The 22,464-nt window shown below is 38.5% G+C and overlaps 1 protein-coding gene across 1 annotated transcript in view; it reads right to left on the bottom strand.

The window, feature by feature from the left end:
• LRP1B (LDL receptor related protein 1B) overlaps window positions 1-22,464 on the bottom strand; it is a 669,075-nt gene that overhangs the window by 317,186 nt on the left and 329,425 nt on the right. The window contains exons 4-5 of the mRNA XM_038182072.2: window positions 2,635-2,754; window positions 1,089-1,217 (exon numbers count right to left, since the gene is read on the bottom strand). Coding sequence (XP_038038000.2) covers window positions 1,089-1,217; window positions 2,635-2,754 — 249 coding nt within the window. The remainder of the gene's footprint in view (window positions 1-1,088; window positions 1,218-2,634; window positions 2,755-22,464) is intronic.

Below are 22,464 nucleotides of genomic sequence, written 5' to 3'. Positions count from 1 at the left end.
ACCTCATTACAACACTGAGTTACACACTCTGCTAGATGTAAGAAAGGAAACTCAAAGGCTCATCTCAAACCCAACACTGGCACCACAAGAATTTCCTGACCTGGAACAGTGATATTCACTTCCATGCAGTGGAGGAAGAAAAGTATTAAAATATTTTTACTTTTAATGGTCTTTCTTATCTCATAACACTTATCTGTGTATTAAAAAAAAAAAAAAAATCACGCAGCCATGTTATGTGGATCAATATAAAACTTGATACAAGCAGTAAAAAACATGTAACTTATTAGTGCTCAAGTCAGAACATACTTAGCAATGCTTGAGGTAGCCTCAAGAAAACAGTAGACTTTCACATTTTATCATGATAAAATAGCTACAAATACTCAAAAATATATAACAAACATAGCTTTATGCTGGGCTGTTGAATCATCATGGATGTAAAAAAAAATTATCAAGAAAGTGTTTTTTTTTTTTTTTATCATAAAAACATTGTTAAGTCAGCATGCAGAGTACGAAAATTCTTTGTACAGTATTGCTTCATTAAAAAAAATTCACTAATTTCCTCAAATACCTAATTTACTATTGCTAATGAAACTATGAGGTAAAAAGAAAAAAAAAAAAGTCTAGTGTGAATATCTGTATTTTGAAATTCACCTCTTGGGATATTACAAGGACAAAGCAATCTCATGTCTTTTTTCATCCTAAGGGTACAATTACCTTGTGATCATTTCCTCTGCCTCCTCACTACCTCCGCTGTCTTCCCAGAGTAAACAGCCTATTTTGTTTGTGTGAGGAAAAACCTTTGATTTATTTATGAAGAGGGAAATTGGGGACTATTCTAATCTTGGCTGAACTGAGTATATCAATTTAATTAATAACAACCATATAATAACTACCAAGAGTTCCCTTGGAGTATTGTCATAATATGTGAAAAGTTGTTCTAGGGTTGTTGTGTTGTTCTTTGTAATACAGTGAAGGACTTCAAGTCCATATCTTCTATGTGCTCTTCTATCTATATTTTCATATATATTGTTTATACAGGACCAAAACAGAAATTATTTTCATTAAGGTAAAAAGATGTTAAAACTTACCATTTTTGGCCTTGCAAGATCTGTTGTCAGGCTGAAGTACGTAGCCCTCCACACAGCTACAAGTGTACGATCCCTCTGTATTTATACACATCTGGCTGCAGCTTCCATATGTATTACATTCATTCAAGTCTAAAGGGACATTAATGAGATCTTGTTTAAGGATAACAGAAATAATAATAATAATAAAAGAAAAAATGAGGAAAGTTCGATCCATTAAATCATTATGGTATTTAAGTATTCGTCTTCTCAAGCCATGACCTTATTACCAATATTGGCTGTTGAAATTACCCCAGCAACCAAACAGAAGGCCAGGAGTTCTTGAGTTAAATTGCTGTTTATTTTTAAAGTTAAAACCTTCATTTGTTCAATTAGCATCCAATGTCTACATCATGTTAGGGAGACATCCGGACTCTTGTTAGTACTAGAAAACACTTGTATTTAAAATTATAAGGGCTGTGGCTGAGACAACATTTCAGGGGAGAAAATTGATTATCCTTCTGAACCTATTTGTGCTGGAAATGTCTTACAGTTCCTTAAATGAACTGTCACAACTTCTACATTAAACCATCATCCACTACATCAAAAACTATATATTTCTCTAATCTAAAGAACAGTTTTCTCAAGTAGGGTATATAGGCATAATACCATAAACTCAAGACATGCTATTTAACAGTGGTTGAGGGTTTAAGTAATAAACTGACATTTAAAAAAACCTGCTGTTGAAATTATTTCCTCAGATATATTTTCAATCACAAAACATGACAACCATAGAGCAAAAGAACTTAGAATAAATTACATTTATGAAGAATCTGGCTTAGCACTATTACGTGTAGAGGAGTGATTGGTAGTGAGCACATACATAAGGCAGCAGAACTCCAATCTGCTTATAAAAAGAGAAAAAAAATAAAACAAGAAACAAATACCTGGATAGAGAATTAAAAAGTCATATATTTTAAAAATGGAAAAGAACACCAATTTCAGCCCACATTTAATTATGCCAAAACAACATTCCTTGATAAGTTGTACGATCTGGGAGGGTTCATTTATCAAATTCTAATCTAGATGTGACTTTATGGGCATGAGGCGAAACACTGCAACTCTCCGCAATTCTCCTGGCAGTAAGGTCTGGAGAGCAGCTTGCACAAACGAGCTGCAGGCTCATTTGAGCAAAGGGAAAGAAAAGGGAAAGACTCTCACATCCTCTGGTCTGGCAGAGGATGCTTTCATCCCAGTAAGTTAGGAACAGCTGCTGCTGGGGCACGGGCACAAGAACATCAAGGAGTCAGCAGGGAAGTCCAGACCCTCATTATGGAGTGGGGCTCTTTCCCTCTGTCTGATCCCACAGGTTCATGCTCATTCCCTGATGAACACCACTGAAGGAAGCTTGTGAGCACAACAGCTCATCCATGACCACCAGCACTGTTAGCCTGCCTGCATGGCTCCCAGACCTAAGCTGGCAGCCCACCACTGGTTCTCTGCACCTGACAGCCATCGAGGAGCCATTAAGAAACCCGTGTGTCAATCCTACAGCATCTTTCTTGTTTACCTGTGCAGCTTCTTCCATCACTGCTCGTTTCATATCCATCTCCACAGTAGCACCTGGTGCCATTCCTGGTAATGGCGCATTTGTATTGGCAATTCATCTGTTGGCACTTGGGTAGCAATTCTGTAAATAGTATTATTTAGAGCAAAATGTTAATAAATGCTAATTTATTATTCCTATATCACAAAATTCAACAACATATATATATATATGTGTGTGTGTGTGTGTGTGTGTGCAAATGCACCTCTCAGGAAGGAAACACCACCACCAGCTGTTGTTTGAAATAGGACAAATACATTGGAAAATGCTTGCTTTGAAAACTGTATTTTGGCACAATAATAAATCAGCATTCCATTTCTACCAAAAGGTGCTCACAAATACATTATCAAGGTGCACCGTTGTTCTGCTTAGATGTCTCTTTTTCACACATCAGTCATATTTTAAGCAATGATTTGGAAAAAAATAAAAATAAATAAATAAAGCACCAAACCTAAAAAAAATAAGATTATAGTCATAAAAACCAGCAAAGATTATGAAAAAGATCTCAACATCTTTGTCTTCCCTACTTGTCATATCAATTGATCTTTTGAAAGCTTGTCTTGATTTACTGATACGCATATAACCTTTACAGTAATCAATGGGCATGTGTTCTGGCTCAATAATTTAATGTTGGACATGTACTGTTGGATAAACACTGGACATAATATATGTCATTACTACTGAAGTCCTTCACAGCATCTATTGCTTAAATACATACCATCAGTACAAGGAATGATGCTAACAGCTGGAAGAAATATAAAAATAGAGAGACATTTCTCAGCCCCAAGCTGGATGAAATGTATCAATTATTCTGCTAATCAAAAAAAAGAGCATTTTAATGAACATTTTTCCCTACAGGAAAATAAGAAAAGGATTGTGGAAAACAGCTGTAAAAGCTTATCTGAAGATATTTTTCGAAACTACATGCAGATGGATCAGAAAGTAACCCAAAAATGGACAGAGAAAGGTTCTGTTATAGGGCTGGTTTCAAGTGACTGGGAATGTCCTAAAGAAAAAGAGTTCTGTAGTTTAATATGTTTTAATCAGTTTTAATCTGTGTGGTCATTATTCATCAAGCTCTACTAGGGGCTAGAGTGAAAATTAATATGAAGAAGAATCAGCATCAGCATCTGAAACCTGGGGCTGCTGGTGTCAAAATAAAGAGGAAACTTTGGAAGAAAAAGTTGATGTGCCACCCAAAGTTACAGCTTACTGTATTGAAAAAAAAAAAAAAAAGAAAAAAAAGAAAGAAAGAAAGAAAGAAAGAGGTGTCACAAGAGGATACTCCCTAGAATTCTACAGGCCACACAATCCGCAGACTGACTAAGAGGCTGGTAAATCATCTATTGTCCAAATCTGCCCATTTGCTAAGTGGTTTGTGGGTTATTTCTCTGCCTCGTGTGCCCTTGTGAATAGGAAGGTAACACATTTTGGCCGCAGCTTGCTTTGTTGGCGTCTTGTCCCTAGTCCAGTCCTTAAATCTATTACATCCTTCCAAGAACAAGTCCCATTCAGAATGCAAACAAGGAAATTTCCCCAGAGGTAACCTGAAATGGGGCCGCATGCCGAGGTGTGGAGCTGGAGTGGAGGCTGATTATATGCTATCTGTTTATTTAATATTTCTATCTGCACAAAATCGACATATACATTTCATTTTCTAAGCAAACACGGATCGACCATCCTTTACAACCTATAATTTTCTTCCTCAAATATTTGTCTTATGCTGTACAGCCGGTAGCTTTTACCGGATGATAACTATTTGACTCACAAATGGGACTTGGCTTGTTTGCACTCTTTCCATAATGGATACAGATAGCCAGCAGCTTCAACTGGAATAGCGGGACCTGCACACAGCCAGAAAAGGCTGCTAGAGAATGGCAACAGTAAATTGGAAAGTGAGATCCATTAGAGGAAAGTGAATAAAAGCAGCCTACCTGCTCCTTATTTTCACAAAAACTGTTGCATTTCATTGATTCTAAATTATTGCAGTATCATGGGGATGGCTTTTACCAACAAAGCAGTTGCATTTTCTTTACAGTAAGTATAAATGAAGTACTGCACATAGCCCATTTCTGCCAAAAATATTTCTTGTCGCGTATCTCATCCCTCATTCTTTGCACACAGTTCTATTTTTCACACTGTCTATCACAACTTTGCTGGTGTCCTCATCCCATCTGCTGTGTTTTTAGAAAGGGCTTCTCCAAGAAGGTGTTCTGCTAAAACTGCCTCCTCTTGCACAACTCCTTACGCTCACTTGGGTACAAATGCTGTCTGATCAAGTTGATCCGCTGATCAAGTAAGAGATTATTTTTCAAATGAGTTTTCTCAAAAGACACATTTCCTGGTCCCCTGTCAATAACAGTCTGAGAAAGTTAAAACTGGAACAGGGAGAAAAACAAAATGTCTTCTTGCATTTTAACCAGCTCTGACAAGAAGCAACCTATCATTTTCCCAGGTTTTACACTAAAACTTCTTTCACCAGTTTCCCAGTGAGGCCGCCGGGAGTCCTTCAAGCACACCAGACTTTCCTACAAATCCGTTTAAGACACGATGTCGACTGCCATATGTTTCTGACTTAAAAACTTAAAACCATTTCCCTCCACTAAATTATCAGTCAGATTATTACAGCAGCAAGTGGCCTCCACGCACTGCTCGAGTGCAGAGCTTCCTTGCTGCCTGTCTGACAGACACCTCTGTGCCCCCAAACATTTTTGCTCTACTGCTGAGCTGCGAAACCTGCCAGGGGAATTCACGAGCGGAAAAACACAAAATACAACAACAACATCGAGGGTAAATAAATCTATTTTCTATTTTACTGGCTCTTTTGTTTTCTTCACTTTAAGTAACTGATCCTAAAAACCTTTGGGGAGAAAATGGAGTTAGCTTGCCCCTGGAAATGTTTGAAGTATTGAAGGACATGCCATGGAAGACAGTGTGTACATTTATGGTTTGGTTAGATTTGTAGCAGACTGTTTGGGAAGAGGTGAGGAGGCAAAGAAAAATCATAAAGCAGTGAACATCAATATTTCTAATGTTCCAGATAGGAAATGTAAAGAACTAAAGAACAGGGATCCTCATTTCTTGTCCTTCCTACCTTGCTTTAGGATTAAGTAAAATTCTGTTCCCACTCTGGTCTCCCTTTCTGAACGTGAATTGGTTTACAAAGTACGCAGGCAGTGAAGAACGAGCATCACCAAGCTTTGCATTTTTAACACAGCTACAGAAACCTGTATTTGTCAAAGCACACTATTTCTGCTGCAAGATTTAAAGGAAGAAGCTAAACTGAGGGAAAGCAGCAGAAGTAAGCTTTAAAGCTCACAAGGAGACCCACAACTCAAGACCAGGAGTGGCGGAGCAAGCTGTGAGATTTGCAGAGATGCAGGGTAGCAGAAGCATGTGAGTGCCTTTAGGGTGCTCTATTTTCCCCAGGCCTGGGTCGTAATGCCAATTCATCCTGCACTGCTTTAGGTCATTTTGTCCAGTGTTTTCTTTCTGCCCCCAGAGACATTCAGGGCAGCATTTTTTTCTTCCCTAAGTCCCATGGAAGAAGCTCTCTAAAGCGGAGCTCCAGCTCTACCACAAAAGTTCCCCTGCTTTCTCAAATACCCCCATGTCAATCTTGTGCTGACTTTCTTATTCCTCTGACTCCCAGGTACCAGACCCAAAGGAGAGCAGTCCATCAGGACAAGACACTGCTGATAGCCTCTCACCTGATATGATATACCTCTGACAAAGACCCAGAGGAGCTGTAAGTTTTTTGGACGTACTGCTCCCACAGGATTTCATAGTAATAAAATCCTGCCTTCATTTATCCCTTCCGTGTTCAAGGAAATACACTGCTTATCATAGTTCATCCGAAAGGAATGATATAAGGAACTATCCTCTCTTGCATAGCTTTTTAATGAAAGAATTAACCAATTGATCTGACTAACCTTTTTATCAGTTCCTCCTCAACTGACACAGGGTACACACCAGGTTCACACGTGGTTGTTAAACTTATATGTTTTGACTGTTTTCAGCTTGCACTTTCTTAATTCTGTGTATTTTTTGCCTATGAAGGATTGTTGAACACTAGAATGGATTTAAGAAGATGCCTCAGTGAGACTTCCCTTTCCTGAGAGGATGGAAGAAGACTAGATTCACATTAACATGTATTTAGATGCCATAATTTTTGAGCCATTTTGATGATAATAAGACCTTTTAGCTGCGGTGGGTTCCCAGTTACATTTCATTAGTGCATGCGTAATATACAAATCCTGTACAGCTCTTTTTGTAATGATGCTAGAGTACAGACAACATCGTAGCACACTACGTTAAAATTAGCTGATCACACAATGCTGATAAGCACCAGTGATACACAGCCAGATTAAGTAAAAGCAATTGCCTGAAGTTTGTGGTTCTGAGATCAAGATAATTTGCTTAGGGAATAATAGCAGAGATTCTGCACTCAGTTTGGGACTTAATAATTTGAACTGAGGGATTCTTGTCAAATAGTTCATCAGGGGATGGCTGTGAACTACCAGCACCATGCTGCCTGGGGAAAAAGCAAATGCAGCTCTGGAAGCATCAGGATGTGTCCTTCCCACAGAGAAAGCCATGATACCAAGGGCCAGGACACCAGCAAATCCTTTTCTTGCTGAATGCAGCTGCTGGAGGCTGTGCTCACCCAATGGGTACCTGGAGGATAAACCCAGACTTGAGCAGGCTCAGGAAAAGGCTTCAGGGACTGACAGTGGAGCTGTGACTCGAGGGCAGACTAAGTTTCTTTGTTGGTTAGTGTTGGGAGCAGAAAACCACAGGCAGTCATAAATATATCAGAGGCTCAACAGTGGGGAAAGAGAGACTATTTAAGCTAAAGGGTTACTGGTGGAAGTACAAATGGGTATAAATTGTTCATTAATACATTTGGACTGAAAAGGAGAGGTTCTCAACTATCACTGTAATCAGGTTCTGGAACTGCTCTTTGAATGGAAGCAGCAGGGACAGAAAATGAATGTTTTCAACATGGATCATGATAAATTCATGAAAAACAGCATATTGAAAGGCCCCCGAAACACCAGACACTGCATTCATGACCCAGGAGGTTCTTTCTGCTACTGTATTCCTCAAGCAACACACCATCTTATGCTAAAATATCATTTTTCATTATGGAACTAAGATTAATTCTTTTTTTTCCTTGTCTCTGAAACATACCCAAAGGAAAACTTATGGGAACTTGTTACTGAATTAGTCTTCTAATTGTACTCCACACGCGTTCTTGTTTCTCTTAAATATTCGGATTCTTTTTGGCAGCTTTGTGTTTCATGAATATACTTGATCTTATCACTGTGTTATTCACTCAGCTTTTATGATTCAATATTCATACACTGATGTCTAGACTGTCCTTATCACGCATATGCTGTAAACCTTATTTTTCTTTTCTAGTTCATTTTCTATTTTTTTGAAGTACAATTCTTTTTATATATTAGACTCTCTAATGCAATTTACCCCAAGGTTGTTGTTTTTTTTGTTTGTTTGTTTTAGTTTTTGTTGGTTTTGTTTTTTTTTGGTTACACAAGATAAAGCTCTACAGTTTGCTTCTCTGACAGAAAAGGGTAGTTTGATTGATAGAATTCAATTGCTAGATCGAAATAATGCAGCCTGTTTTAATCTTACATTCGTTGGTCATTTTATTGGCTTTGACTATCATACCATAAAAATATGACAAAAGTATAATGATCTTTGTCACGCTCCTCGGCCCATAACTCTGTTATGGTAGATATACCACTGAGAAAGAGATTTGGAAATCTAAGATCAGATTCATAACCTTGTACTCCTGCTACGGGTGACCCCAGCCAAAGTTCAGCATTGAAGCAGGAGTCAAATTCCAAACAACATGCAAGACTGGGAGGGGACACAAAAAACCTTTAGGCAAAATACATAAATAAATACATACATAAATTCCTGCACCTCTTCTCTGTTTCAGGTAAAGCTGCAGCCTCTGCATTTGGGGACCAGGTGATTGACTGTTGCTTTGTAACTTGTGGTCAGGAGGCTTGGGACAAGACTAATGATGTTTTTTATTCATCCCCCAAATAAACCACCAGTTTAGAAACAATTGCTAGAAGCCTTAAAAATTGAGACATTTACAGGTAAGGTCTGCAAGCCAGCCTCCAGGTTCCCAGCCCCAGAGATCAGTTGGCAATAAAGGTTTTCTATACAGTGTGCAGACTAGGAAACAGCCTCCCCGCACGGTAACCTAAAAACCTTGCACACTGAACAGCCTGAAGGAAGTTGTAAGCCCTGGGTATAACTAAAATCCTTCATTTTCCTTCACAGAGCTTAGACATCTGAGCCTGGACTGCTCGGAAGAAACTCCACTTGCTTCAGCTCCAGAGTGCAGAATCTTCTCCTAAGGCTGGTTTGAGAACGGTGCTTTGTGCTGGGTACCAGGCTGCTCCTGAATTTTCCATAAAACAGTTACTGGATAAAAGATACTAAAAGACTGCAGTATTTCTGCCCTTTGCCATTGCTATAATCATCAGGCAACAGAGTCATACTCTAAGGTATGACTCTGAGCCCACAAAACCCAGACTCCCTGTGGCACTGATTCCACACAAGGATGCCTTCCATTTCATACCACATGGTGAATGGTGCATCCTGCGGGGGAACACTGATGCACTGATGTGCTGTGAGGTGTGGATAGCCCCTGGGCTGAAGGCACACCTGGGTATTCCTGGGTTTCATCTCCTGAGCAAGTGCTAAAAGCACAGCGCTGTCCTGTAAAAGCTGGGCAGGAGCTTCTGTCATGTAAATTGTCATTGGTAAGAACTTCATAAATTCTACCTGATGTATCTCGGCCCTCCGTTGGATCTATTTTCTCATCACAGTCTATGCTGGCACATAGACTGTTGTTGAACAACTTAATGTATTATTTTAAATAGACATTAAAGTGCATTTGCCTATTTTATGATTAGAAGAAAATTACACGTCTTGTTTAATGAACTTGTCTGCTCAAAACCAGAAGTGTCTTACTGTGATTATTGTTCAATGAAAATGGGCACGTCTTGCTGAGTTGCCGAGTAACAAGTGATTAACAAGATATTATTTAAAAAAAGACAGATTTCCTTTTCTGTCATTTCAAACCTAATGAAATCAGAAAAAAAGAAAACAAAAGAAAAAAAAAAAAAAAGGAATGTTACAAGAGAAATAAAACTTAAATAAGCAAACCAAATCTTCCAAATTCGTACTCTAGTCAATGTTCCTTTTTAGAAGTGAGAATATCCATCTTCAAAATATTACCTAACAGCACCTCGGGACAATATTCACGAAAAAATTTATTTTTCAAGGATGTGCTATTGAAACTTCTTCCTGCCTAAATCTTGACCTACAATATTTGGCTGAGCTTCAAAACAATTTGTTTTATGTGGTGCTCTTCAACCATAGCATCACAAAACATTTGAAAAGATGAGATCAGCAGTAGTAAGCATGTAGTAAAATATTAGATTCACCAGTGGAAATGGCTCATTATTTTGACCTTTTGCTGTTTTAGTTATACCTTGGCTGCCACACACAAGCATAAGCATAAACTAGGGAGAAGTTCACCTGGGAAAATTCAAAATAGGCAAGTGATTTCATGACTAAAGGGATGAGACCATTTATATGGCTATTAATCTGGATGCAAGCTATAAATTTAAAGAATATAGATTTTAATGAATACATGCTTTTTTTTTTTTTTTTTTTTTTAAATAAACTACTGTAAAGTTTTAGGTATTTTCACAGTGTTGAATACATACTAAAGCAGGTTCACTGTCCCAAATATTCAGACCATGTGACTAAGAGCACAGTCCAAATGCTTCTTAAACTCCAACAGGCTTGGTGCAGTGACTACTTCCCTGGGGAGCCTGTTCCCGTGCATGACAACCCCCTCAGTGAAGAACCCCTTCCTGATGTCTAGCTTAAACCTCCCCTTCCTCAGCTTGACACCATTCCCATGGGTCCTATTGCTGGTGACTAAAGAGAACAGATTGGCAAGAGGCTCTGAGACATAGAGAGGCTCTAAAGTCTCCATCCTTGGAGACATTCGAACCCAGACTGGACATGGTGCTGGGCAACTTGATCTAGGTGCCCCTGCTTTCAGCAGCTAGAGGCTCCCAAAGGTCTCTGCCAACATCAGGGAGTCCGTGGGTCTCACAGGCTGTCCCTTCCATGCAAAGATCTGCCACCATCTCTTCATCCTGCAGCAGTCTGAAACAGGGGAAGAGGGAAGAGGCACAACTGACTGCCACCTGCAGAGGGCAGGTGACAACAGGAGGAGAAGGAGGTTAAGATGGGGAGCTGGGGAAGAACTTTCTCTTCCCTCCCTCTGCCTGCAGGTGAGACGGTGATGGGAAAGAAGATCAGGCAGTGGCTGCTCCCTGTGGAAGCTGCTATCTCCTCTCTCTCCCACATCTCTTCTAACCCTAACTTCCCTCCAGCAGTGACAGCTGCATGGAGTTGGCAGGCCGCAGGAGGCTGCTCATCCTTGCACAGTAAATCTCCATTTCTTCAGGCAAAGCATACAGCATGTCACCTTCGAGACTTGCACTAGTCAGCTATCTACTTAGGAGATAAACAGAGTCAGCTCTGGCATCTAAATTCAACACAAAGCAAAGTCACACACTGGGAAAAAGGAAATGTGTGCTCTTTTCACCCAATGAAGGGAAAAAAAAATAAATTTCATAATTGACAGGCACTCAAATGTGAGTATCCCACATGATACTTTAATGTACAACTTATGTTTTTAGACTCTGTACAGTTAATCTTTGGATGTGAAAGTCGCAAAGAGTTGTGGAGGAGAGATGATACACTGACTGGAGTGATATGGTATGCTCGTACAGTCCTTGCACTGGTATTACTTAAAGCTGAAAGAAATTGGAAGATCTGGACATTGCCGTGGACCATGCAAGTGCTCCCCAAGTACTTCAGTGTGAGATCAACCACATTAAGTTGCAGAGTCTCCTGTCTGCAAAAGCAAAGTTTTATATTTTATAAGAGGTAATGCATAAGCTTAGTCTCTGATGAAACATTGTCCTACACTTCTGCTTCTGAAGTATCACTCACTTTAACCATCACGTATTTCAATGATCTTGTTCACTCTATATTTATATACTTGACCTTATTCTACATTTTGCTGATGTTAATTTTTTATGTGCTCAAACACACTGTTGTTGTATCTCCGGAGCATTCATTTTTTAAAATTAGGCTTTATACTTAAAAATAAATAAATAAATAAAATATATGCATACAAATATCTACATGTCAATAACACCAACCATTTACTGCAAGTATTTAAGTAGTAATAATTTCAAGCTTTTTTCTTTTTCTTTTTTTTAATAAAACAGCCCAAACTAAAAACTATTCAGTGAGTCTCAGAGTGCTCTGGAAGCATTAACTATTTAATAATTGAAGCCCCACAGTGTTCTGTTGTAATAGGGACCCACTACAACATTAGTATAGGTTCACCAGTGATGCCCATTCCTGTGACTCCAGCTATCTCACCCAGCCACTGGGTAACAAAGACTTAGAAACAAGTGGAAGAGGTGTGCCTGTTACTGTAGTTTTATAAATGGTTATGATTTCCAGCTCTACTTGATTTGAAGCCAGATCACCCTATGTCTTAATCACTGTTCAATGTCTGTCTTAAAAGAGTCTCTTGTAGATGACCAATACATCTGACCTCCTCATACAGCACTTTTCATTCAACCATAATTGTGTTAAAGTCCATTTACATTAAGCAATAAAAAGTTCATATAAATTTGTTTTATGGCATCATATAACACCTGATTTAATAGAACTCTTTTGTTAAAATGCAATCCAGTGCCAAATTCATACTAAATATCTAAAACTTTTTGAAGTTCAGAGAGCAATTCTGATGAGAGTTTCCTCTAAACATAAGAATTTTTATATTTTGAAATAATATTTATTGAGAAGCCATGGAGTAGAATAAAAACCTTTTTATTGAGGCCCAAAACTAAAAATTTTTTTTCAAATATCTTCAATGAAGACTCGTGACTGAGACTATTGTTGTCAACGTGGTGTCTGTTGCCATTTTATGCTAATCAATTTTTGTCATAAAGTAGACCAGGACAATACTATGAAGTTTTTGTAAGTGAGGTGTTAATTACAAAGGAATTATGGAAGGCCATTCACACAAAGAACCTTTCTGCTCCATGAACCCAAAGGATAAGCTTCAAAGCAAGGCACCCACACTGCTCAGAAGGAAGTGACCAACACAGTAGCTCTGCGTACTTTGGTGTACAGATCAGGACTCGTACTGCTCCAAAGCTGACTGATTAGTCACTCCAGTGAGTGACTAAGCAAAGATACGAGAGAGCAGTAATCTGTAAGAGCAAGTGATACTGTGTGCTACAACCACAGACCCAGATCATCGCATGAGGTCTTAATTCATCCAACCTCAGTCAATTACCTTGTACAAAATGCTTCAGCTGAAATTCTTAATACTGCAATTCTCAGTACTGCTATCTGTGCCTAATGAAATCGATAGAAAGTGTTTCATTTATTCCTAGGCTTGGACCTTATGCCATCTCTGCAGGCAGTAATGTTTAAACCATTGAGCAAGGTGAAAGAAAGCAGTATTCTGATGTTTTCTACAACTTGGAAGACACACTTGAAGGCACTATAAGTCTCACCAATCTTCTTGGTTTAGATTGGCTCATCTTTGCCTGCATATCACTAATGGTCGTGAGTACCTATCGATCCCCCTCAAATCAAGCAAGGTTAATTGCCTGCTGCTCCTTGGCATCCTTTTAGCCTTTCAGCCATCACTGATCACTTTCTGATTACCTGTGGTGAGATGCAGGCAGATGGTGGTCAACTACATATTATTTTAAACAGACATAATTCACAAAAGTGCTATGCGTATGGATAACAATAATGTGTCTTGAAGACTGCATTATACATTTATGCTGTAGGGCACTTAGCTTGCTTGCTCCACTGGATATGCGGCTTAATAAAGACTAAAATTCCATTAAGCAATACATTTCAATAAGAATGACTTTTACTGTTATCTAACTAGAGTGTACTGGCTTCTAAGTGACCAGGTTTCATTAGTGAATAAACTTGGTGGAAATGAAATGTCCTGAATATCAGTAGCAGAGGTTAGGAAAAAAAAAAAAAAAAAAGACTTACTGTATTTGTTCAAAGATAATACATAAATGCAACGAAACCAAACCAAAACCAACACTGCTTGGGATTATTAATATCCCAGGTAATTCTACATGCAGGTACCGTTGAACAGTGGAGCCCAAAATCAGGTATAACAAACGTGTTCAACTCACGATTTATTATGCACTAAACCTATCTGGACAAGAGCTGCTTTTCTGCTTTCAGCTCTGTTTTGTCTTCACAGTAAGTTTTTAATATTATGAATCAGAATAAAAATATTTTAAAATATCCAGCCTTTATTCAAAATAAAATCTCCAAGACTGTTACAGGCTGCTGAGAAATAATGGTATTTGCAAGAGCTCTCTCGCAGTAGCAGTCACAGATTTGGAAGAAGATGCATGCAAGGAGTAGAGGGGTTTTAGCTGGCAACCTGCTGCAAGAAAATGGGATGGCAGTCTTGCCAGACTGACTCTTAAATGAGCAAAGCAGAATACAAAACTTTCACACAGGCCTTAAAAAGTGTCTATTGCCCAGCACGTTGGCATTCTCTGTTGTGTCTCAAACACATACAGCCTAGCAGATGCAATGCCACTTTCCCCTGAGGTAGCACACGAAGACATCTTGGTCCTCTTCTGGAATGACAGCTTGTAGAGGAAAAGGACCGGATTAGCCTGTGCCTTTCTTCTGTTGCCTCAGCTAACACTGCAGATATAATGGTGCAGTAGGCCTGGAAATAGTGTGGGAGTCTTAAAACATTCCAGAAAGCCCAGAAGATTATTATTTTTCTTTTCTTGATACTGGAAAAAAAGCCAGCATCTTTATTTACTTTGCTCCCTTCTCAGTTATGTGGAAAAACATAATTAAATCATTTTGAAATCATAAAAGACACCTATAATAGCTTTTTCCAACGTCCAATTTCATGCCTCTTCATGGAAGTAGTACCTCTGAAATTACTTCTCTTCATGAATACAACTTTACTTGATAGATAAAATCCTCAAAAAAATTGCCAAGCAGAAACCTCAGGCTCACGAAGCACTGCCTGCCTGGAAACTCAGCCAAGGACTTGGAACAATTACATAAAGGGATTGAATAGCAACAGATCCCAGAGAACCAAATGTGTGACTCAGTAACTGAATTTCTTTATGTGTACAACTAAAGCCAGTGAAGGATAAGAGAGAGGACTTTAAGCTAGAAGGGAATTAAAAACTAGCAGCAGGGAAAAACTATACCGGAGAAATAAAATTCTTACTCAATAGTGGTTTTTTTTTGTTTGTTTTTTGTTTTTTGTTTTTTCCTGGGAGACAGATATATGGAGTTCTGAGCTGTGGCTGTGGCAGGGGCTGGAATAAGTGACACATTTTTTTACAAGCCCCATTTACAGCGTCTGCCAGCTAAAGAGGCTGAACCTTTATATTCTTCTCTGCAGCAAGCAGAGTCAAGTTGCAAGGTGGCTCCTGGAGTGGGTTTGTCCCATTGGAGGTGCCCACCCCATGGCAAATCCCACACTGAGCTGTACATTGCTGCCAGTGTCTGCAAAGATTCACAATTGCCAATTCTCAAAAACATGTTGCCAGTGGTTTTCTTATCAGTTTACTTCTCAGGGTGTTACGAACCTGTGAGTCTTATCTCATGAACGTATGTGAGTGTGCAGAAATGCACATGTTCAAAATAGCTAGAAAATACAAGCCCTCAAATCCCAAAGCCTAGAAAAGAACTGAATTACACCTACTCTCCTGATGTCTGTTTGGCATTTTATTTTTATCTTACCTTGTATCCAACTAGGATTATTTAGCTATAACTTTTCTGCAAGAACTACTTATACCTAAAGCGCCCACTGAAAACATGAAATTAGCAATAACCTTGTAAAGTACGGTTCTGTTTCCAACCATTTTACCATGACTCATCTTTCCTCATTGTTTTTCTTATATCTTACCCAACTAACGAGACTTGAGCCTTTGGCAATGTGTAATTGATTCAGCGCTGACGAGATTGAAAGCAACAGAAGCACAAAAATTGCTTTTCATTCATTATTTCATTTAGCTGTAAGTCAGTCATCTATCCAGAGCAGCAACTTGCACTGCTCAGAATTGCCTATCAGTATTGCTCATACATGGCACTGACCCAGGCACAGATAACACATAGGAAAGCTTAATCTAATTTTTACTAAATTTCCATAGGACAAAGCCATCCACTGTTTTCTGTTATGAGTTCCCCAGCTGTTGTTTCAGTACCTTTTTTTCCAAACCCCTTCAAGTCTTTACAGCCCCAAGTAAAGCCCTTCCTTGAGACCATCCTCTGAAGCAAGGAACTGCTAAGTAGCATACTCCAGTGATGAATCTACTCTGCTCCACATATTTTTTAATTGTTGGGTAAAGATTATATTTTTTATGTAACTTTATGCACCTTTACACATATATGAATTTACACATATATGAAGAGGAAAACGTGCATTCTTTCACAGAAGTCACATTTTATTGGTAGAGACAATGTAAATGAACACCATCCTCTCAGCCCACCTCTTTAGCTTCATTCTCCAAGGCGTACAGAGAAAAAGCTGATAAGTTGATATAACCTGATATAAAAATTCTCGATACCAATTTCAGCATGCCATAGCCTGAGATTATTAGAGGCACAGCTGCAGCGGATAATGGAAAATGAGTGACTGAGGTGATATGCTTTAGAGGCTAAACTGTAGTACAAAGATCAGCCCCTATTTCTAGCTCCGGAGAATAAATAAGGAATTGCCTTGGTATTTACAAAAGAGCTTCGTGTATTACTTCACCATTTGGTTACTATATTCTGGCACATTAAAAGTTAACCCAGCTTTCGCCTGGCTTCTGGAGGGAGAAAAAAAGAAAAAGCGAGGGGAGAAAGAGCATCTCTTTCTTTTTTCTCCAGTTTTCTCTTCCAAAGCTTCTTTTAGAGGCCAGTCCAACCATGCCAAGTGGGGGGCTCAATGCAATGAGTACTGCAACAGGTTTGGTGGGGATCTCTGCTTCTCTTACTATTTTAAGTAACTTTTTACTAAGTTTTAAACATTATCACTTAAAAATGAAGAATAGTTACATTTACTTCTTTGAAAATGATTCTTAAAAGAGACCGTTTCCAGCATGCTGTAAATTGTGCACGTCATCTGAAGATTTTCATAATGAGATGTGTTTTGCCCTAATAAAATATGGTTTTGAAATTGGACAAAAGTTCTCATTATTAGTTTATTTTCTGTGGTCTTCATCAGACTGAAGAACAAGAGGCAAACCATTTTCCTGAATCATGTTTATCTGTTTTATGTGAAGAGGCATGCACACATATTTACAAAACACAAGTGAAATAAACTTGGTCCATTACACAAGGCTGTTAATCGTCATCTTACTTCTTTCTGTTACCAAGCCCAGTGGAAAAGCTTAGGTATGCCCAAAGTTAAAGGTAACATTGGAGTAGCTGAGAAAAAAGAAAAAAAAGTCTTTATTTATTTAGTGACTTTTAATAAAAAACTATTAAGCACATGAATTTCAGCAAAATCTCTACTCCAGAAACTCTTAATACATTACTACTGTGAAAAATAAAAATGCAATTAAAGAGGTGATTTAAAATCAGTGCAGAATAATACTATTTTTCATGAAGAAAACAGAAATTGAAAATTAAATTGGGGAAGCATTTTCAGTGGTAGCTAAATTTAAAGTGTGTACCTCCACTTTTTCGTACATTAATGTGATATAAAATTCTATTAAAAAAATGTGTTTGTTTCATAAAAACTATCAGTGCAACTAAATTTATTTATTTATTTATTTATTTTTTCCTGTTCCACAGATGTGGGCTAACTCAATACTCAAAAGAATGTAGGGCAGCTGGTTGGTAGCACCCGTGCATCATTACTTCCAGGTAGCTGAAGGGCCTCGCTTGTGCCAAAAGCAAAGCAGCTTTTCTGTGCTTTTCCCACGTTTACAAAGCAGCCCCAAACACACCTGGATTTCTTTGGATAAAGTGATGTTTATAACAGCCAGGAACCTTAGCTCTGCAACACTCCTTGTGAGTAGGTAATTGACTCCAAGGCAGTCCAAGGTGTAACCCTGCTCGTGAACTCCACTCATGCTTCTGCTGCACCTTGGGATCTCCTGGATTCCTTTGCTGTCGGTTTGTTTTGGCTAAGGGGCAGGTTTTCCTTTAGCTACCATGGCAGCTGTTGTAACTGATTTGTTATAGATTTATTATATTTATTCATTTGTATCAGATAACATTACATTTTTAGTGTAAATTACATACGTACATGTATTTCTATATTGATCTTCTACACCTGGATCTTTCTTTCTGAAGGCCTTGCTTTCTGCCAATGATTGGAGATGGAACCTAAAACCTGATAAATACTTCTAATATGGAGCCAGCTATTAACTGTATTCAGCAACATTTTGTCCTCTTTTTCTAACTAAATTCCTCTTTTCTAACTAAAGCCTTTATTTCATTTACGTCCTAAATTAATTGGTTGAATTTCACAAGCACTGAGCACTTCTCAACTCTAGCTGCTAGAAGAAATTATTTGATGGGAACTACAGCTATTCACCATATCTCAGGAAAATATTTGATTTATGCATTTAAATCTAAATTTAAGTGATTAATTTAGCTATCATCTCTGCAAACAAAGAAAAATAAGGTCTGCTCAAACAGACAAAGTACATGTTTATGTTGTGTTTTTCCCAGGCCCATCAATGGCTTTGGGGTTGAACAAATTGTGAAATTCCTGTCTAGGGAAGGTTCCTTCTTTTGCTTCCAGGCTTCTGGGTCTAGTTTTTTCTTCCGTTTGATGTCTCTCAGTTTTTAATGGTGCTGCATGCTCCCCATCTTCTGTCTCCCCAGTGCTCTACCCAAGTTCTCGATCCGGAACACACTCAATTATTCAAGCACCAAAAGCACAGTTTCTCCTTCCAACATGTTTAACTGTCTTCAGCCCAGCACACAGAACAAAGGTAACCAGCAACAAGAGTCTCTTCTTTCCAACTGCCTCTAGCACGGTCTCTCCCACTAAGAAAATAATATGCAATACTCACACAACTGTGAAAAACAATTCCACTACCACATTTGAAAAACAGAGGGTTCAGAAGGCAAGCAGTTAGTATTTTGCAGCACTTTTCCTTTCTCATTCCTATTAATGAGGCTGTAGGGAAAGTCAGAGTAGAAAATAAATTATCTAACACTCCTCAGTGTTGCCTGACTACAAGTGTACTATTAATTAGAATCAGAATCATTAAGGTTGGAAAAGACCTCCAATATCATCTGGTCCAACCATCAAAGCTACTGAATAGCCCATTGAAGCTATTTAATATGTTTTAAATATAATATATATATATATTTAATTTTTTTTTTTCATGCTTTGGTGACTGTTGTGTGAACTTCCTTACCTCCATCCAGTCTCCCTCCAGCAGCTACAGAGACCAACAAGCCTCAAGACAGGTAACCACCAAATGGACCTGTCCTGCCATCATCCAAAGCATTGGAATGCAGTTTTTCATAAACTTAAGTCACATTTTTTTCCTGTATATACGTCACAGCAACATTTCAGAGGGCTACTGAAGCAGTAACTAGTACCACATTCAGCAGTTCTTTCATTTTCTTCTATGCATCTATCCATAATTCTCACCAAATTCAAAAGGAAAAGGCAATTACAGCAGCCTGCAGTGATTAAGCTCCAGTTCACAAGCAGCTTTGATGATTTCATTGCTATAGAATTACAATTTTTGTATGTGCCTTTCTTTTACTGTGAGACAATCTATTCTCTGTATGGCAACAAAAAAAATGCTGGTTTCCTTTTCCAGCTTTAGTTTTAACTTACCCTTTTTATAACCTGATCTTGTCATCTTGTCTCTTACCTAAAACTCCCATTCCTCCTCAATTTTCCTCACAGATAGCTATATACAAACACATCTATGTTGTATGCCTATAATCCATGTTTGCACCATTTTCAGGAACACTTAGTAGAGACCAACTTATAACAGATGCAGACATTAGGAGAATACAGTAAATCAAGAGATAAATCTCCATTAAGAAGACAGCAACAGAGGTGGGGGCTTTGTTTATTTTCAGAATTGACTTCATTATTTCATAGCATGACTTTTGTGTTTGTCACAATATATAAAATATATAAAATATCAGAGAAAATTCTCAATTTTTATATACCATAAATCTACACTTTAGTGACCACAGTTATAAAGCAATGTAATTTACTTAGTCCTTCACTAAATATTGTACCTGAAGAGCTATAATACAACACATAGTACAGTTACACTGTGTGAAAACAGGAGTTTAAACACAACTTCATCTTACGAACATTTCAATGTGCACAGATTCATCCATACATATTTAATATATAGTTTCAGTACTCCTCTCCAAGCATTACTATCTACTGCAACATCAGCCTTACATTTGCCTGATGCAGCCTTCAACACATGTTGAAAGCCTGAACCAGTACACAATGCAAACAAGTAGACAGTGTGCATCCTAGCAGTCACAGCCAGTTTCAAGTTATGTCCTTTAAGTAGCTGATGAAAAGACATTATTATAAAAATGTCTATAAGACAAGTCTATCAGAGGAGCCTTGAATAAAATAAAGACTTCAGATACTATTAGAATTAATGAATTAGGTCAGGTCAGGTAATTCATTACCTGACTGAATCAGAATCCAATCTGAGGCATCCTTTAAAAAAAAAAAAAAAAACACATTCAAATGAGGTAGTGTTCACAGGGTAGTTGTGAAGATAATCATAATTTAAATGAGAAAGTGCCTGCACAGTTTTAGCAAAGTCTGACAGGGATTCTATGCAAAAACAGCATGGTAAGCAAAGGCAAATTTCCACAAATTAATTTGACCTTGATGAAAGGCACATATTTTTATCAATCAGACTTAACTAATATTGACTTTGGGCATTAACCAATGACATACATAAACATCCAGGTTGTTAAAACAGTTGTCAAGTTCATTTTCCTCCTGAAATCACAGTTTGCTGATAAAGACCTAGCTGAACTTAACCTCTGAAAAAAAAAATGTATTGTCACACGAAGCAAGAGGTGCATAATTTTACTGCCTACCAACTTCTGAAAAAAGACTGAAATCTAGAGCCAGGACAGACACAAATGAAACTTGGTCTAACTATAACCCCAAGTGACCCCATGGCCATGACCATCCTTTTCCAGCAGCACCAGTAAGGTGACTGGGAAGAGAAAAAAAAGACACCACCTTTGCTTGTGGCTGAGTTGCTCACTGTGGGATCATTTCCATTGGAAGGCCATGAGAACAGCACACTTCAGACCTATATAACATGGTGCTTCCACTAGCTATATGAAGAAACAACCATCATCTGGAGGAAAACAAGATCCCTGCTATGTTTCCTGAGTGAAGAGCGCCCGCTAGCCCTCAATGAGAAGACAAAAGCTCAGTGCTGCAACGTGAGGCAGGAGCTGCAAACAAATGGCAGGCCTCCCAGCAGGAAAGGCTCCTGGCTGGTGGGCATGGAGAGCTGCTCAACTTCTGTCTCCTCCAAGATCAAAGTCTTCTCTGCGCTGTCAGATGCCCTGACAGAAGGGAAGGGCAGGGACCACAGTGGCAGCCAGGCTTCAGCCAAGCATTTTCAAACATTCAGTAAGGTGTGCTTGAGATCAGATTTGAGGAGTACACGAAGGCTTTATTCTGTACCACAGCATTCACACATCTAGTTTGTGTCACATCCAGCCTTCACCGAAGAAACACCTTGAGGCATTTCATGACTGTGTTGACATTTCAATTATGCTGCATTTAAATAGATTTGGGTGTGCTGAGTCTTATTTCTTGCTAAAATATTTCCCATTCTAAATATAGATTTACAACATTATTTATTAAGCCAAATTCTGACAGGAAACATGCTATGGAAGCAGCAAAGCTGAGCGTCACAGTATTTGCCTCCTCCTTTTTAAAATTCTTTCTCTCTCCTTGTTTCATCTGCCTCATGACTTGAGGCTCTGCACACAGAGCACTGCAGGGACAAAAGCAGAGCTCTGTAAGGGATCATCAAACTGGGGACAGCGTGCAGAAAGGCAAAATAAGTTTGTTTTTTTTTTTTTTTTTTTTTTTTCTGATGCCTCCTCAAATGAGCTCTGAAGTGAGCAGGAGACTAGTCTGCCCACTGGGATGGCCCAAAAAAAGGTGCAGGCTAACTTTAGAAATCCATAAACAGTTTAGAAATTAAAGCCTGTAACTCCTGGAGCCGTTCAGCCAACCAATACTTTTTCCTCAAATTTCCTCGAAGTTTATAGGGAGCACTAGCATTAAAGAACTGGGAGACAAAAATCGCATCCATAATTTAGCAGCCTTACTGTAATGACCGGCTTCTCTACAAGCCATGAAAATGTCAAAGCCTTTGCTAGCAGAGTTTGCAGAGCTCTGTTAAACAGCTTTTTACACAGCAACCCCTTAGGAACCCACAGGTTGCTGAAACATGTACCAGATGTACAGTATTTGAAGAAAGAAGAAAAGCTAAGAGTTGGTTAAGTTTCATACATTTCTCCTCTTCTTCATTCATGGCTAAAGAAAGTAAACAGTTGCTAATTCCAACCTCTCTGGATATGATGTCTTACATTAACAATTTTCTGGGCAATTCTGTTGCTTTAGGTGATCTGAGAGTAACAAAT

The sequence above is a fragment of the Anas platyrhynchos genome, chromosome 7 (genome assembly GCF_047663525.1).
Source record: "Anas platyrhynchos isolate ZD024472 breed Pekin duck chromosome 7, IASCAAS_PekinDuck_T2T, whole genome shotgun sequence".
In the NCBI taxonomy this organism is placed as follows: Eukaryota; Metazoa; Chordata; class Aves; order Anseriformes; family Anatidae; genus Anas; species Anas platyrhynchos.
Note: the sequence above shows the minus strand (reverse complement) of the source record. Positions and strands in the feature narration are given on the sequence as shown.